Below are 17,116 nucleotides of genomic sequence, written 5' to 3'. Positions count from 1 at the left end.
TATTTTGACATCGAATAGCTGCTTTTTCTTAGCCCCATTGGAAAGAAAAATAAATGTATTTTTCAGTTTTTAAGACTTTAAAAATTATTAAATGTTAAATAGAGATTGCCATGTTGATTCTCTCAGTTTTCTAGACAGTGTTTTCCTTTGTGTGTGGTGACCAGGAAGGGGAGAGGAGTGGAGGGAGGAGATGTTTGTGAGATCATCTACCCTAAATTTAATCTTAGGTTATTGGGCATATACTTCAGCTGGTTTTAGTTTCTTTTAAACTTTCTTTTAATGGTCTTACTAGTTTTTTGAGTTCTTTTTTAAATAACAAATTCTAGAAATTTATTATATATATTTACATATGTGTGTGTATATATACATGAAGTAGTATTCCGTCTCAGTTTCTTCATTCAAGCTTCAGGATCTGCCTTCTGCTTTTAATATTGCAGAGTTTATAACTAAGCCCTTTTTCGATCTCCAGTTAGAGTGAGCTTATTAGTGTGTTCCTTTGCATATTCATGATATAATAATCATTGGCATTGTCATTTGCTATAAAATTTTCCTTAATCAGTTTTAGATAGACCAGTGATTTTAAAAGGTGATGTTCATTAAGGTAAAGATTGCATTTTGTAATTTTCAGTACTTTCTTGTCATCAAGAATGTTATTTGTTCAGATATAATCTCTATATTTTTTATAATTTATTTTCTTATGCTTACTTTAAATATTTGAAATAGACCCTTAGTGTTTTAGTGTTCATATTACTTTAAAAATTATAAATATGTTATTAAGTAAATCATTTTGGTTATTGACTTAAACAGTGTTCTCTGATATTTAGATTCAGAGGAGGAGTTTTATGATGCACCGTCTAGTCCTTTGGAAGAACCTTTTCAGTTAACTAGAGTTAAAAGTTATCAACAACAAAAGATTAACAAGCCGGATTGTACAAAAAATATCATTCAGTATAAAATAAGATTTGAAGTGCCAGAGGTATGGACCATTGTAAAATTGATACTTGTTTCTTATTTGTACTATTCATAACTTACTTATATAGTGTCATTACTAATAGGCACTGTTGCTTTCATTCTATTTAAGCTGAATCCAGATGTTACTGTGGTGCTCTTCCCTCCTTTTTTGTGTGTGTATTGTATGTTTGTGTGCTTATGAAATCTTTCCTAAATTTTAAATACATTTATATCATATGTGTACCTCATTTATCCATATATAATCATCATCTACGTAAGCAGTTGTGCGATTTAGATAATGATGGTTTCTATTTTCTTTTCCAGGTATCTATTCAGTTTTATCACCTCATTGAAAATTGTGAACTACCTGTGGTAGAAGTTCTTGTCTTAGGATTGGGCACAGAAGTAGAGCTTAGAACATATGATTTGAAAGCCAATGCCTTTTTGAAAGAATTCTGCTTAAAATGCCCAGAATACTTGGGTAAGAATTTCTGTGTTTTAAATGAAATAATTTTATTATTTGACTACCTACTGTAGAGTTTTTAATTCTCTGGGCATTAAATAAATATATTTGCTAAAACATTCTTAGAAAAATATTATATTATGAATTATAATTTTTATCTTATGCTTGGGAATCTAAGTAGACCAGATAGAAATTGAAGATACTTTTTTATATTATGGACAATAAAATAGTTATGATTTAATTTTAAATCTATTTAACTGAATTTTTCAACACTGAATTTGTTTCCTATTGATACTGTAACAATTTACCACAAACTTAGTGTATTAAAACAATACAAATTTATTATCTTAAATTTCTTTAGATCAGAAGCCTGACATAAATTTCAACAGGCATAAATCAAGGTATTAACAGGAGTTTCTTTTTGGAGCCTCTAGGGAAAGATTCATTTCCTTTCTCACTCAGGCGCTGACCAGAATTCAGTTCCATGTGGTTTTAATGTGTTTCCCTGCTGACTATTAGGCAAGGGCTGTCCTTAGCCCCCAGTAGAATCTCTGGATTCTTGCACATAGTCCCCTGTATCTCTGTAACCTTTTTTTTTGTCTTTTGATTCCACTCTTAAAAACTAAGGTGATTAGGTTGGGCAAAGTCCATTTTGTCATATGAAATGTTTTCAGGTTTTGAGGTATTAGAGCACAGACATCCTTGGAAGGGGGAGCATGGCATTATTGTGGCTACTACAAACACTTGATGTCCCCTAATCATAATGGATAAATTATATGATACCTTAGAAAACATTTCCATTTGCTGTGTTAGGCATTTAGGAGGATATTATGCATATTTCCTCCTTACAATTTTTGGTTTTTCCTTAAAAGATAATTCTGAATGGTTGATGGAATGATCAAGACGAACTATTTATTTCCAATTTGGATGCCTTTTACTTCTTTTTCTTGACTAATGAGTCTGGTGAGGACTTCCAATACCATGTTCAATAAAAGTGGTGAGAGTGGGGATTCTTGTCTTGTTCCTGATCTTAGAGGAAAAGTTTTTAGCTTTTCACCTTTGAGTATGTGTGATGTTACCTGTGGTCATTTATATATAGCATTTATTATGTTGATGTATGTTTTCTCTGTACTCACTTTGTTGAGAGTTTTACCATAAATGGATGTTGAATTTTGTCATATGCTTTTTCTGCTTCTGTTGAGATGCTCATATGATTTTTATCTTTTATTTTTATCTTTTATTTTGTTAATGTGGCAGATCACATTGATTGACTGATTTGTAGGTAATGAAACCATCTTTACATCCTTGGAATGAATGCTACTTGATCGTGCGTATGATCCTCTTAATGTATTGTTGAATTCACTTTGCTAATATTTTGGTGAGGGTTTTTGCATCAATGTTCACCAAGGATACTGCCTGTAATTTTTATTTCTGTAGCATCTTTTTGTGGTTTGCTGTCAGGGGAAAGCTGACCTCTTAAAACGAGTTTGAAAGTGTTTTCTCATCTTCTGTTTTTTCAAAGAGCTTGAGAAGTATTTGGTGCTAATTCTTCTCTGATGTTTGGTAGAATCACCAGTGAAGTCTGGTCCTCAACCTTTGGTTTTCAGAGGTTTTTGACTGTTGATTGAATCTCCTTCTTAGTAGTTTGTTTACTCAGGTCTTTTGTTTCTTGATGATTCAGTTTTTGAAAGTTGTTTGTTTCTGGGAATTTATCCATTTCTTCTAGGTGTCCAATTCTGTAGAGTATAATTTTTCATAGGAGCCTCATGATCCTGTGTATTTATGAGCTATCTGTTAGAATGTCTCCTCTTTCACTTCTCATTTTATTTGAGTCCTCTCTTTTCTTCCGGGTGAATCCAGCTAAAGGTTTGTCATTTTATCTATTTAAATGTGGAGAATTCTGTGGAATATGGGGCATTTTTTTCCTCTAGAGTAGTATGATTGGTTTAGTCCTTTCTTCCAGTATCTAGATGTTAATTTCTAGCAGCATAAGTAATTTGGTGATAGCTTTATATAAAGTACTCTTCTACAGCAGTTTCCCACTTATTTTCCTAGGTTTTGAACAGAAGTAATAATATAACCAGTAATGTCTGATTATATGATAGTAGGACTTATTTTAATATATATTAATATACAGGAAAACTTAGTTTCTCATCACATATCTAACTGATTTCTTCTCAACAGTCAGGTTTTTAGGGAGTCTGACAATTATTTAAAAAAATTTATTTTGTAGCAACTTCTATGGCTCAGGGCTAGAATTCTCTTCATGCCTTTTCATTATTTCTATTAGCCATTATGTTTTTTCTTTAACTGATTGCTACTTTTTTTTTTTAAACCTTACCTCCTAAGTTTGGCAGAGTAAGAGTTTTTAGCATTTTGCATAAGAGAAGGGAAAGGGGTAGTGAGGAGAAATTCCATTTTTAGAGTTTACAGTGAAGGACGATGGGCCCAACCTGGGTAAGAGAAGACTTGGAGCTGATATAGGAAACTCTGCTTTTCCAAGTTTATATTTAATAGCATTGCCTGCATTTATTTTCACTTAGTTTTACTATGAAAGAATAATTTTTAAAATTATTTTTAGATGCAAATGAAAAGCCAGTTTATTTGATTACAACCCTGGACAACGTAATGGAAGACTTGTTAACACTGGAGTATGTGAAGGTAAGCAGTACCACTTATGTCTGCTTGCTGTGGTCAGTGACGGCCGAAATGTTAGCAAGTTTTGTAAGGTTAGTAATACTCAGTTTAATCTCGAGTCTGTTGACATCTCTAACTCCTAAAACTTTAAGATATTTTTAGTTTTGTCCTCTGCTAAATAGAAGACTTCGTATAGCAAAATAAGAAGTCTATGTTCTAAGTAGCAGTAACCTGCAGTTTTTCCCCCCATCAGGGTACCAGAAAAAGAAACTCTTTAATCTTGATCCTATTTATTGTGACATATGATGCGAGATGAAGCTTTCACTTGATTTTCTACAATTGTCTGAAGTTACCTAATTTTCCTGGTGTCAGTGACTCCTGGTGTCACCTCTTCCCTATTGATTTATGATACCCATTTCATCATTTAGTATGTTTTTATATATGTTATGGTATACTTAAGATTTAGTCCATGATTTCATTGACCTATTTTTACGTAAGTGCTGCATTATTTTAATAATTACTTTATGGTAAGATAATGCTGGAAGAGTAATGAACATGGAATATTTAGATACTTTGTGGACGATTCTGTCACAGATTTTGTTTCACATACTGGAAGAATTAGGGAAGGACCTTCCGTGGCTGTTGATGATAGCGATTGTTCTCCACACTTAATAATGTTTAATTTTCCACCCTTGATAATTTATTGAATACTTGCTATGTGCCAAATTTCTTTTGTTCTGTGGAAGTATTTGTTTGTTTAGGTAATTATACGTATAAATAGCTGGAAGTTTTCTATTCATGTTTATTAGGACCATTATGTAATTGTATTTGCGTATGTTTTTAAAGGTTTCCTAACAGATCTGTTTTATTCTCTCTGGGTAGGCTGAAAAGAGTGTACCCAACTTGAAAAGTGCCTATAACAATGTCGCACAGCTGATTAAGGTATAAGTGAATAATAATATGTTTTTTAATTAGATGTAGTATTTCTAAGTAAATAGTATATTATGAAAATTATTTTATAACTAGAACTCTAATATCCTTGAGGATAAACATGAACTATTATAAATTGGATCCTTTGTACCACAAAGCCTAGTGCCTTATAACAGAGCAGGCAAATAAATACTTATTGACCTATTACTAAAATCAACTTTGTTCTCTAGGTGAATTTTTCCTCTTTGGATATTCATTTGCATACTGAAGCACTTCTGAATACAATAAACTATTTTAACAATTTCCTTCCACAATTGGAGGAAAAATCAGCCTCAATTTATGTTGCGGAGACTGAAGACAAAGGAGAGGTCATTAAGAAAATATGTATGTTTCTTTAAAAATTCATCTTCAATTTTTTTTCACCAAGTAGATTAATATGTGTTGGCTTTGGTTCTGTTAACCTACAATATTGTCTTCAGAACTTTATTGCCTAGCTTAAAATCTAGAAAGATTCGTTATATACCAAGTTAGTTAAAGGAAATAGTAGTATAAGGAAAATGATTACTGCTGAAGAAAGTGCGTCTTCTATTTATCTTCTCCTTTTAAGTTGAAGATGATACTAGAGAAGGTTTTGATTTAGATTAACAGTTATGAATTTAATATCATTACTTCAGATTAGAAAAATAGAACTAATAGAATTTGAGTAAATTTTTTAATTAGAGTACTTTTTAAGCTGCAAAAAGTTGCAAGTTCAATAATGACAGGTATCGCCTAGTAATTATTGACTCAAGATTTATGATTTTACCACTAGCAATGTCTTAGTTTCAAATGTTAACCTCACATAGCAACCATTTTTTGTCTCATCTATTCATTTGATTTTGTTTGGCTTTTAGTTTTCATTAGATTTGATTGTTTTTTAGAATTCCTAATTTATTAAGGAATATCTTGCTTGTTTTCAATTGAATTGCAAATTAGGTTTTTCTCTAGTTTTACCATTATTTTGTTGTGATATTTTATTTACTTAACAAATGTAGCGAGGTAGCTACAAGTTTTTCCTTATGTTTTACTGTATGACTTTTTTTTTGCAGCTTCAAAGCGATCCAGGAAAGAAGATATTATTACCTTGCAGATTTTAGCAGAATTATCATGTTTACAGATCTTTATCCAAGATCAGAAACATAACATTGCTGAAATTAAGATTGAAGGTAATAAAATTTCAGAAAAATAAATCCAGAACTATTACATGAAAGAAAAGTCATTTAACCATTCTTTTATTTCCATAGGGCTTGATTCTGAGATAATTATGAGGACTACAGTAACTGAAATAAATGCAAAACTAAGGAATATAATTGTTTTGGATTCTGATATAACAGCTGTATACAAAAAGGTATAAATTGATTTCTATTAACTAAGAGAACATTTTAAAATTTAATTTCCTTTAAGATTAGACATAGGTATAAATTAGACAGTTGTTGGATGTTAGCTGTGTGGCTTATTATGTCCTTTGGTTTTGGAGTTAGCATAATTGGGTTCTTATCTCTGCTCCTTAGTAGTTGTGTGACCTAATCTTGGATTCTGTTTTATTATATGTAAAATGAGGATTAAGTATTTTATAAATGAGATAAATATTGGTAATCACTTCGGGAACATTGTTGCAGGGGAATGAGGAGACTGTGGAGGGATGGGGAACTAGTAAAAGCCTCTTTCACTATTTTTCTTTTTCTCTCTCTTCAAATACTGTGAACCTTGTAAACACACTAAATGAGAATGTGTATTCTGATAATTTTTCTTTTGTTCTCCCCATTTATAAAAATGTTGGGCCACACCTACTAAATTGATTTCATGGTCCACAAAGGGAGCTGCCACCACCAATTTGAAAAATCTGCAATGTAGGTGCTAATAAAGGAGTTAGGATTGTTGCCTTATTTCTACTTGGCTTGAATACATGGAAAATTTTCTAAATTTGTGTGTATTGCTTTGTTTTTGTACTGAAGACCCATCATTCCAAAAATGGATTTTGACATTTGAATTTTGTCTCATTAAGGCTGTTTATATCACTGGAAAAGAAGTTTTCAGCTTCAAAATCATTTCTTATATGAATGCGACGGCTGGTCCTGCGTACACAAATATGAGTGTGGTTGACATTCAAGTGAATTTAACTGTTGGTTGCATTGAAGTAGTTTTAGTCACAAAATTTTTATATTCTATATTGGTAAGTATGTTAATCAATTTTTTAATTTATTCTTTGTTTTTTTAATCCTCACTCGAGAATACTTTTTTCATTGCTTTTCAGAGTGTGTGTGAGGGGGAGAGAGAGAGAGAGAAAAAAAGAAACATCGATGTGAGAGAGAGACATCGATTGGTTGCCTCCCGGACGCTCCCTGATCAGGGCCAGGGATTGAGCCTGCAACTGAGGTATGTGCCCTTGGCCGGAATCGAACCAGGACCCTTTGGTCCAAAGCTCTAACCACTGAGCAAAACCAGCCAGGGCTTTAATTTATTCTTTCCTGCTAGTTGGAAATTGCTATGCATCAAACATAGATGAAGAATAATAATTTCTTGCTTGATTTTTTTCTTCTAATTTTTCATAATTGGGTACTATTTATTATGACTGAAATATATAATACTTTATTTATGTAGTATTATTTTCACATGGGACTATCCAGTTAATTGAAATATATATTTTAGATATTAACATATTAAATATATGTACATTATATGTCATATATATTGATTTTTTTATTTTATACATCATTGGTTTACATTTTTGCTTTACCTGAGTTTCAGCTCTAATTAAAAATAATAAATATGTAATTGAAGTTTGTTTTTGTCTGAGATTATTATTTAAAAATTATATTTTCTATTGTGTTATAATTCTGTGACTGGGGCTTTGGAGGTTTAAATTTAATCTCTATGATACTCTAGGTGGTTGAGTTTTAGTGCTGCTTTGCACAGGGTTTTTTTTTTCCTGTTGTTTTTCCATTCTGTCACCTGATGAAGGGGTTTTCTCCTGTGAGTGTCATACCTATCTCTATGGCTTCACTAGTCATTCTTTTAAAATGCTGTTTCTTAGTTTTGGTAATGTGAACTAGATGATTGGTTGATTTTAAGTAAATAATGTTGCTGTTTTTTTTATCTTTTTAATGGAGGTTACCATGCAGTTTTTCTTATACCCATACTTTTTTTTTTTTTTTTGTATACCAAAAAGTAAAGATGAACAAGTATTTCTTGCCTAATTTCTTTTAGAACTCAAAAGAATTATGTCACTGGATCCAATATGATAGCCTTATACTAAAAAATTATTGAAAATAAAATATTTTTTCTAAATATGAAAATTAAGTATAATTCTAGGTATATTTTATATAATTGAGGTATATTTCCAGAATTCAGAAATTAGAAAAGTTTCTTAAGGAAACATATTTTAATTTTTTATCATAAATAAGCTCTCTGTACATTGAGTTTGTACAGGGAAATACAATGTAATTATTTAGCAATTAGCGAAAGTGAGATAATGAGGGAACTGGATATCAGTGAAAGATTGAAATGTCCACGAATGTTACTTTTTTCCAGGGATTTTTATTGTTTTACCCTATCTTTGTGTTTCTCAATTTTTATTGCAGAAAATTAGGATTTAATATAGGGAGCCAGACTTTGAATAAATAACACTTGGTCGTACCAAGAAAAATTTTTTCTTATGAAGGTAAAATCATAAACTGCCATACACATTTAATAAGTCTTATTCATCAGTGGTAACCTCGTGAATATAATTGTTATCTTTATAGGCTTTTATAGGTAATTTTCAAGCAGTTAAAGAAGCCTTGGCTGAAGCAACTGTTCAGGCAGCAGGAATGGCTGCTACTGGTGTAAAAGAACTGGCACAAAGGAGTTCTAGATTGGCATTAGATGTTAACATCAAAGCCCCAGTTTTGGTCGTCCCACAGTCTCCAGTTTCTGAAAATGTTTTTGTTGCTGATTTTGGGCTAATTACAATGACCAATACATTCCATATGATAACAGAGAGCCAGAGCAATCCCCCACCCGTTATTGATTTGATTACCATAAAGCTGAGTGAAATGAGACTATACAGGTAAGCTTTCCACAAATATATTTGTGTAGAATGCAACTTTTTCTAACTTTTTACATTAAAGGCTTTGGTATCCTGAGTCTTCTGTTTACAGTGATATTTCATTACAACTATACTTAATTTTGTGAAGTGCTCTCCTCCAAGTATTTTTGGCAAGATAAATTTAGCCTTCTGGTTTTTGAAAACTTAGAAAGTATTTGAAAATTACTTCTTAAATAATTAGGAACACTGTAAAATTAACTATCTGAGGAAGTATATTTTTGTTTATTTGTAATTCTTTATAAATTATAAGGTTATGGAAGAATTGGAGGAATTCCTGATATCATACATTTATTTACTTCACAAATACAGCATTATCCAAACTACTCTATCAGTTTTGTGCTGTGGATCTGATGTTCGAGATAAAACAAACAAAACAAAACAAAATACACACAGAGAACAACTTTATGTAATCATTGGGCATAGGAGTATGAGTTGAAGGAATAAGTGAATATCCAGATATTTCCAGAACTTTTTACTGTGTTTCTGTGCTGTTTTTGACCAGCTGTTCTGGGTTTAGTGCCCTATCCTTTTTCAGCTTGGATCCATCTCTGTTTATACCTCTCACTTACCTCTTTCTTCCTGTCATTTTTCTTCAGCCTTCTTCTGTTTGTCTCTTTCCCTTTATTTTTGCTACTTCTCTTGACTGGCTTCTGGCTGATCTGTCTTGCTCAGTCTGTCTTTTTTCCATCAATTGAGTACTTTTAATGCAGCTTTATTGAGATATTATTGGCGTATAAACAATTGCATATCTTTAAAGTATACAATTTGATAAGTTTTGACGTGTATACACTTGTGACAATTTGTGTACACTGTAATATTTTTTCCTTAAATATTTGGTAGAATTCACCAGTGAAACTATCTGGTCTTAGAGTTTAGTTGTGGGAGATTTTTAACTACAATTTTCATTTCTTTAATAAATTTAGGACTATTCAAGTTATTTTTTTTTGAGTGATCTTTGTAAATTTTTTTCAAGAAATTGTCCATTTCATCCACATTGTAGAATTTTATGGCATAAAGTTGTGTATAGTGTTTCCTTCTTATTTATTAATATCTACAGTGATTTTGCTTCTCTGATTCTTGATATTTATAGTTTATGCATTTTTACTAATAACTTTGGCTAGAGGTTTATCAGTTTTATTGACTTGGGCAGTACTGATAAGGAAAAATTTTCCAGAGAAATTTATCTTTTGACACAGCAATTAATGTTTCTTGCAATTTATACAGAGGAAGAAACTTACTCAGAGATATTTACAAAGATAATCTAAGTGCTTATTACAATGAAGAATTAGAAACAGCATAACACTTTAACAATAGACGATTTATTAAGTGACTTATGGGGCTTTTAGATTCCTTATTACTATTAAGTGGAGATTGCTGCAAACATGCATGAATGGTAAGTATAAGTGTCACTCTATAGTAACTCATAAAATGATAATGATATACTAGGCATTCTGAGAGATCCTGGAGGACGCCCACATTTCTCTCCAGTTGAGTAGGTGATATCTGATACTCTACAGTCTTTGCTTTAAACCCTGGTTGAAGGATTTGAGATTTGCTGCCAATTAAAATATAAGTATGTTATCGAGGAGTACCACTTTGAGATTGTAATTCAAAGGTACAGTGGGAGGCTTCTGTGGTCACATTGTCACTTGAAAGGGGTTCAGTAACCTTCTACACTTTCCATCGTTTTTTACCATCAGTCCCTCCCTTCTAAGGCAAATATGGTTCAGCTTCCATATTCAACTATTTTTGATCCATAGGAAAAAAAAAATTCATATGGTGCAACTTTGTTTCCTATACAGGGGATATGTGGTATTCTGCTACATATCTACATCAGTGAATTGAAATGTTTTTATGGGAGGTCTTATATATGTTTATAGATCATATAGGGATAATTCTCATTTTAAGGATTTACTATCCAACTTGTATATGTTTGCACTTCTAAACATATTGCATACTTCTAATTTAAAAGGTCGTAGAACACTTCAACTCAAGAGAAAGTCACCTAGGTTTCTGGGGTGATGGAGGAACATGTCTCATTTTGACATGGAAAGCTTAATGGATTTTATTTTTTTCTTCACACACAAAAAATTATTGACTTCTATTAGTATATAAATTTTTTGTTACTATCTGAGTATATATGAAACCATTCACAACAATTTTATTTCTCCTTATAGGTCTCAATATATTAATGATGCATACCGGGAAGTACTGGATATACTACTGCCATTAAATCTCGAGGTGATTGTTGAGCGAAATTTAGCCTGGGAGTGGTACCAGGAAGTTCCTTTTTTAAATATAAATGCTCAACTAAAGCCCATGGAGGTAACTTTTTAGATACATATTGATTCCTCTTTCTTTGGTTAAAAAATGTTGCTTGGGGACATAAGACATTTTGGGTGTAGAAGTTATATCTTTATTAATCACCTTTGTGATTAATAAACCTAAAATTCATTAACTGTTCTCCAGTCATTCAACAAGTATTTGAGTGCCTACTGTGTTGGGCCCTGTGCTAGATATTGGAGATATAGTGGCAGAGAAGCTATTACATTGTCTATGGCTTTGTGGACCTACCAGTCTGATGCAGGGGTTGATGGTGATGGCAGTCCAGAGGTGTGATAGATAATAAAGTACACAGGCACATTATTAAAATAGTTTTAAATTGTGGCAAATTTCATGAAGGAAACAAATATTAGACAGGATGCCATAAGTAGTCAGTTGGATATATTAATATAGAACTTAGTGGAGGGTCTAGGCTAGAATAGTAATTTGGAAGTCATCAGCCATAGGAATATAAAGTAACCTAGAGAAAATCCTAGAAGAATGGAGAGGTTAAAGATGAAAATTGCAAATGGGTCAGGACCTTAGGCATACTTTACCTCCCTATTGGTTGATATTGCTTCACAGATCTCTAATGTAACTATCCACAAATTCATATTTTTCCCTCTTGATTGGATGGAAGTCAAAACTATTTCACATTTTGCTGAAGTGACAGCAACGTATGTTGTGTCTGGAAGGTTTCTCTTCCCACCCCCCACCCCTAATTTCCCTATTTCTTCCTATAAAATTGTATTGAACAAGAGAAAAAAGTTATTTTAAAGATTTAAGATTTTTAACTTAAAATGCATTTAGAATTTAAAACATGTCAACCAAAAGAAAAATTTTAAATTCTTAGTATATAAGATCATATGGACTTCTTAACTTACAGATGGAGAGTATCCTCTTAAGATCAATAATTTAAGTTTCTTTATATTGATAAGACAACAGATAGAAACTTATAAAAGATAAGTAGCATGCTGAGCAAATACTCTTCCGACTGGGCACAGTCACTAGGCAGATTTATGTGGGGTGGCAGGACAGCATTTTCCTTCCCTCTTCCCCAGGGAGAATCCATGAGAATGTTCCAGTGATATTGCAGATCACCTGCAAATGCCTGGCTGCCTTTGGGGCAGATGAAATCCTGATACACATGAATAGTTAGCAGTTGTAGCCAACCCCTTGGTGGACGTTTCTGACCCCTCTTGGACATCATGCTCTGCATCAGAGAGAAGCTGAAATCATCTAGTCTAATGCATTTAGACTAAGTGCTGCAGCTTGTGATTTCTGACTTACCAGATTTTAGGGATAGCACACACAGCCTGTACTGAGCTGTGGGAGCCATAGAACAACATTATGGGGATCGTTATAGTTCTTTCAGCTTCCTGCACCAAGCTGTTGGCAAGAGTGAAGAGTGATGATTAATATCAAGATTTGGCAGGCATTCAATATACATGTACTAATTGAAAGATGTTGGTTTAGAAATTGTAATATTTCAGTTTATAAACTTACATGAACAGACTGTTTTTGCAATGCCTGCTGCATAATAATTCCAAAATAAATGTCATCGGTAAATAAAATTTTTTAAAAAACCTAAGTAGTAGGTATGCATAATAAAACAATGTAAGTAGCATGAATAAGGTACAAATGAACTTAATCTTAAAATACTAGATTAGTATAGAGGCATATCTTGTTTTATTGTGCTTTGCTTTATTGTGCTTCACATATGTTGCATTTTTTTTAAACAAGTCAAATGGCTCACCTGCTTTTAGCAGCAGTTGGCACCACTTCCCCAACAACGTTTGCTCACTTTTCGCTTCTGTCACATTTTAGTAATTCTTGCAATATTTCAAACTTGTCTATTATCATTATATTTGTCATGGTGATCTGTGGTCAGTGATCTTTGATGTTACTATTGTTTTGGGGCACTACGAACCACACCAGTACGAGACTGCAAACTTAATAGATAAATGTTACATGTGTTCTGACTCCTCTGCCAACTGGCCCTGGTCAGACTGGTTCCCCCATCTCTCCTCTCTTTGGGCCTCCCTATTCCCTGAGACACAGTAATATTGCAGCTAGGTGAATTTATGACCCTACAGTAGCCTCCAAGTGTTCAAGTGAAAGGAAAAGTTCTACCCCTCTCACTTTAAATCAAAAGCTAGAAATGATAAAGCTTAGTGAGAAAGGCGTGTCAAAAGCCAGGACAGGCTGAAAGCTAGACCTAGTGCAACAAACAGTCAAGTTGTGAATGCAGAGGAAAAGTTCTTGAAAGAAATTAAAAGTGAATGCACAAATGATAAAAAAGCAAAACAGCCCAATTTCAGATATGGAGAAAGCTTTAAGGGTCTGGATAGAAGATGAAACCAGGTACAACAGTCTCTTAAATTAAAGTCTAATCCAGAGCAAGACCCTAACTCTCTTCAATTCCCTGAAGGCTGAAATAGGTGAGGAAGCTGCAGAAGAAAAGTTTTAAACTTGAAGTTAAGGAAAAAAACTGTCTCCATAACATAAAAGTACAAGGTAAAGCAGCAAATGCTGATGTAGAAGCTGCAGCAAGTTATCCAGAAGATCTAATTAAGATAATGAATGACTGTGGTTACCCTAAACAACTCAGTGTAAAGGATATAGTCTAATATTGGAAGAAGATACCATCTAGGACTTTCATAGTTGGAGAGGAGGAGTCAGCACTTGGCTTTAAAGCTTCAAAGAACAGGCTGACTCTTTTTTAGGGTCTAATGCAGCTGCTGAGTTTAAGTTGAAGCCAATGCTTATGTGCCATTCTGAAAATCCTAGGACCTTTAAGAATTATGCTAGGTCTACTCTGCCTGTGCTCTATAAATGAAACATCAAAATCTGGTGACAGCACATCTGTTTACAACATGGTTTACTAAATATTTTAAGCCCACTGTTGAGACCTATGGCTCAGGAAAAAAAAAAAAAATCTTTTCAACATATTACTGCTCATTGACACTGCATGTGGTCACCCAAGGGCTCTGACAGAGAGGTACAACAAAATGTTGTTTTCATGCCTGCTACTACAACATGCATTCTCCAGCCCATGGATCAAGGCGTAATTTTGACTTTCAAGTCTTATTATTTAAGAAATACATTTTGTATTAGAGTTCTCCGGAGAAATAAAACAAGTGTGATGTATGTATTTGTGTGTATATTTGGCCTTGGTGCATTAGACTGACTTCTTGAAGACTTGGTTTTAGCCTCTCCTTGATGCTGAGGTAAAGATCCAGGAGGGGTGATATAAGTGGTTCACCAACGTGGGCTACAACAGCTACTAACTACTAAGTGGGTCATGGTAGGGATAGACCCAATTTCATTCTAGTGGGTCTGCTCCAGAAGGCAGCTGGGCATTTGTAGATGGTCTGTAGCATCATATATATGGTGTGTGTGTAAAACATCTAAGAATATATTTGACCAAATATTTGGATACTGTGAGCCAGCCAAATTGACATAAAATTAACCATCACAGCTTTCAGGACAGGTCCTGTGCTGGTGATTTTAGGCTAAATTCCAAGCACATGGGGTTTTTAGTTTTTGTGTTAAGTTTGTTAAGTGGACTAAAGTATGATATTAAACCATTTAAGTCTCAACTTCTTATAAAATGAGGATTATATTCTTTACACCTAGGGCTTGTGAGGTTCAAATAAAGTAATTCGTGTAAAACACATTGTGAACTATTTTTCATTATACAAATGTATTTTTTATTATCCTATATTTATAAATTGAGCTGCTTACTAACCAAAAGAAGGCAGTTGGTAAGTTGTAACAAAAATAGTTCATCATTCATAGCTTCGTGGATATTGGCATTTAATTTCATTCTGTATTTCACAAGGTAGTAAAAATCATGTGGTCATTTAAAACTAAATATTCAGTTAGTGGAAATATCTCATGTGTAAAAATTGGTTTTGTAGAGGATTGAAATGAAAATTATTTTTGTTGTATATGAATTTATTACTATATGAAGTAGTAATATTAAAATAAGCAAATCTTTTTTTTTAAACAGTTCATTCTTAGTCAAGAAGATATAACAACTATCTTCAAAACATTATATGGTAATATATGGAATGAAAGAGGTGATAGTGCCTCACTAGCAGGACCGAAAGATCAGAGTAGTGGTGTTAATAATGCTTCACATCATTCAGGAGGTATGTTCTTGATCTTAAATTCTTTCTCCCCCCATAACCCCCACTTCTCTTCTTTCCTTCCATTCTCTATTTCTAGTTTTGGGTAAAATAAGATTTATAAATCTTTTTGAATTATCTAATCCCATTCAGGTATCTCTAAGTCATTCATCATTAGTCATTCTGTTGATTTTTACTTTGATTCAGAATCCTGAGTCCTGTTGTGACAAAAAGCCTTGATATTTATTCTTGTTATCCCAAATTCCCTGTAGGTCCCTTTTTTCAGTTTTTCTTCCCTTACCTCCTTTTCTCCCTTATTTTTAGTGCAGCATCTATCCCAGATGGGCTATTTTATATTGATAATAGGCGTATTAAAATACTAGAGGTGTCCGGAGAGGACAAACATGAATAAATTATGGATTTCAACAAATATATGAAGGCTAGATGGAAGGAACAGAATAGAAGGAACCATAACTCAGAAAGTCTGTGCATCCAATGTTGGCTATAGTGTGCTACGTGGAACCTGATTGGGTTCTAAGTTTAGCACCAGTACAGACAGAGAATTAGATCAGTTTGGGCTGCTGGGATGATTTTGCTTCACAAGAACAAAGTTCTCATTCTGGCATTTTGGGAGATCCCCAAACCTACCTATCTTAAAGTGCAACCTACTAGCTCATAAGACCCACTCTTGCCCTGAGATTTTTACACAGCTTTTTTAGTCAAGGAGAATCCTCACACACAAACAGCCCTACATTTATAACATTGCAGGAAACGCCACCCTTCCCTGCTAGAATGACCAACTCAGTCCTTTACTGTCAAATATAAATGGGGAGATGTGAAGAAAATCACAAGAACCTGAGTATGAAAGTAACCAACATAAACAGAATAGGTAATTGGAATCAGATTTATCAACAAAACTGGATGGATGGAATGGATGGATGATAAAAGACAATGGAGTCATATGGTCAAATTTCTAAGGATTTTGAACGTAGGCTTCTATATAAGGCCAAACCATCATCCAAATGTGAAAACAATAATTCTTAGATATTTAGTCCCACAAAGTTTACTTATTTTATACCCATTCCTCAATAAATTAGTTTCAAAGTATATTTTAGCAAAACAAGGAATTCAGGAAAGAGGAAAACGTGAAATACAGAAACAGTGGGCCTACCCAGGAGTACACTGAAAAGGAATCTCAAAACTTTCTGTTACTGGAATCTGTAGTAAAAAGTACTTCATTTTCATTAAAGAGGAATTCAGAATACTTGAAGAAAAAAAGTGGAAGACTGTCTTAAAAAAAATGGTATAAATTCTATAATATATGTAGAAGAGGAATTAATTTTAGTAATTTTCCCTTTATCCATGGGGGATACTTTTCAAAACCCCCAGTGGATGCCTGAAACTGAGTAGTACTAAATGCTATGTATATTATGATTTTTCCTATATATACATACCTGTGGTAAAATTTAATTTGTAAATTAGGCACAATAATAATATAGCACAATTGTAACAATATACTGTAGAAAAAGTTATGTGAATGGCTTTGAGGCCATT

The 17,116-nt window shown here is 33.1% G+C and overlaps 1 protein-coding gene across 3 annotated transcripts in view; it reads left to right on the top strand.

Annotated features, from left to right (window-relative positions):
- VPS13A (vacuolar protein sorting 13 homolog A) overlaps positions 1–17,116 on the top strand; it is a 159,541-nt gene that overhangs the window by 64,108 nt on the left and 78,317 nt on the right. For all 3 annotated transcript variants that reach the window (XM_081152259.1, XM_081152260.1, XM_081152261.1), the window contains exons 25-35: positions 825–976; positions 1,276–1,432; positions 3,996–4,075; positions 4,934–4,993; positions 5,212–5,365; positions 6,070–6,186; positions 6,265–6,368; positions 7,026–7,193; positions 8,764–9,068; positions 11,285–11,432; positions 15,445–15,586. In XM_081152259.1, the coding sequence (XP_081008385.1) occupies positions 825–976; positions 1,276–1,432; positions 3,996–4,075; positions 4,934–4,993; positions 5,212–5,365; positions 6,070–6,186; positions 6,265–6,368; positions 7,026–7,193; positions 8,764–9,068; positions 11,285–11,432; positions 15,445–15,586 (1,587 nt within the window). The remainder of the gene's footprint in view (positions 1–824; positions 977–1,275; positions 1,433–3,995; positions 4,076–4,933; positions 4,994–5,211; positions 5,366–6,069; positions 6,187–6,264; positions 6,369–7,025; positions 7,194–8,763; positions 9,069–11,284; positions 11,433–15,444; positions 15,587–17,116) is intronic.

The sequence above is a fragment of the Miniopterus schreibersii genome (genome assembly GCF_964146895.1).
Source record: "Miniopterus schreibersii genome assembly, chromosome: 11".
NCBI lineage: Eukaryota > Metazoa > Chordata > Mammalia > Chiroptera > Miniopteridae > Miniopterus > Miniopterus schreibersii.
This window is presented reverse-complemented; position numbering and strand designations above follow the sequence as displayed.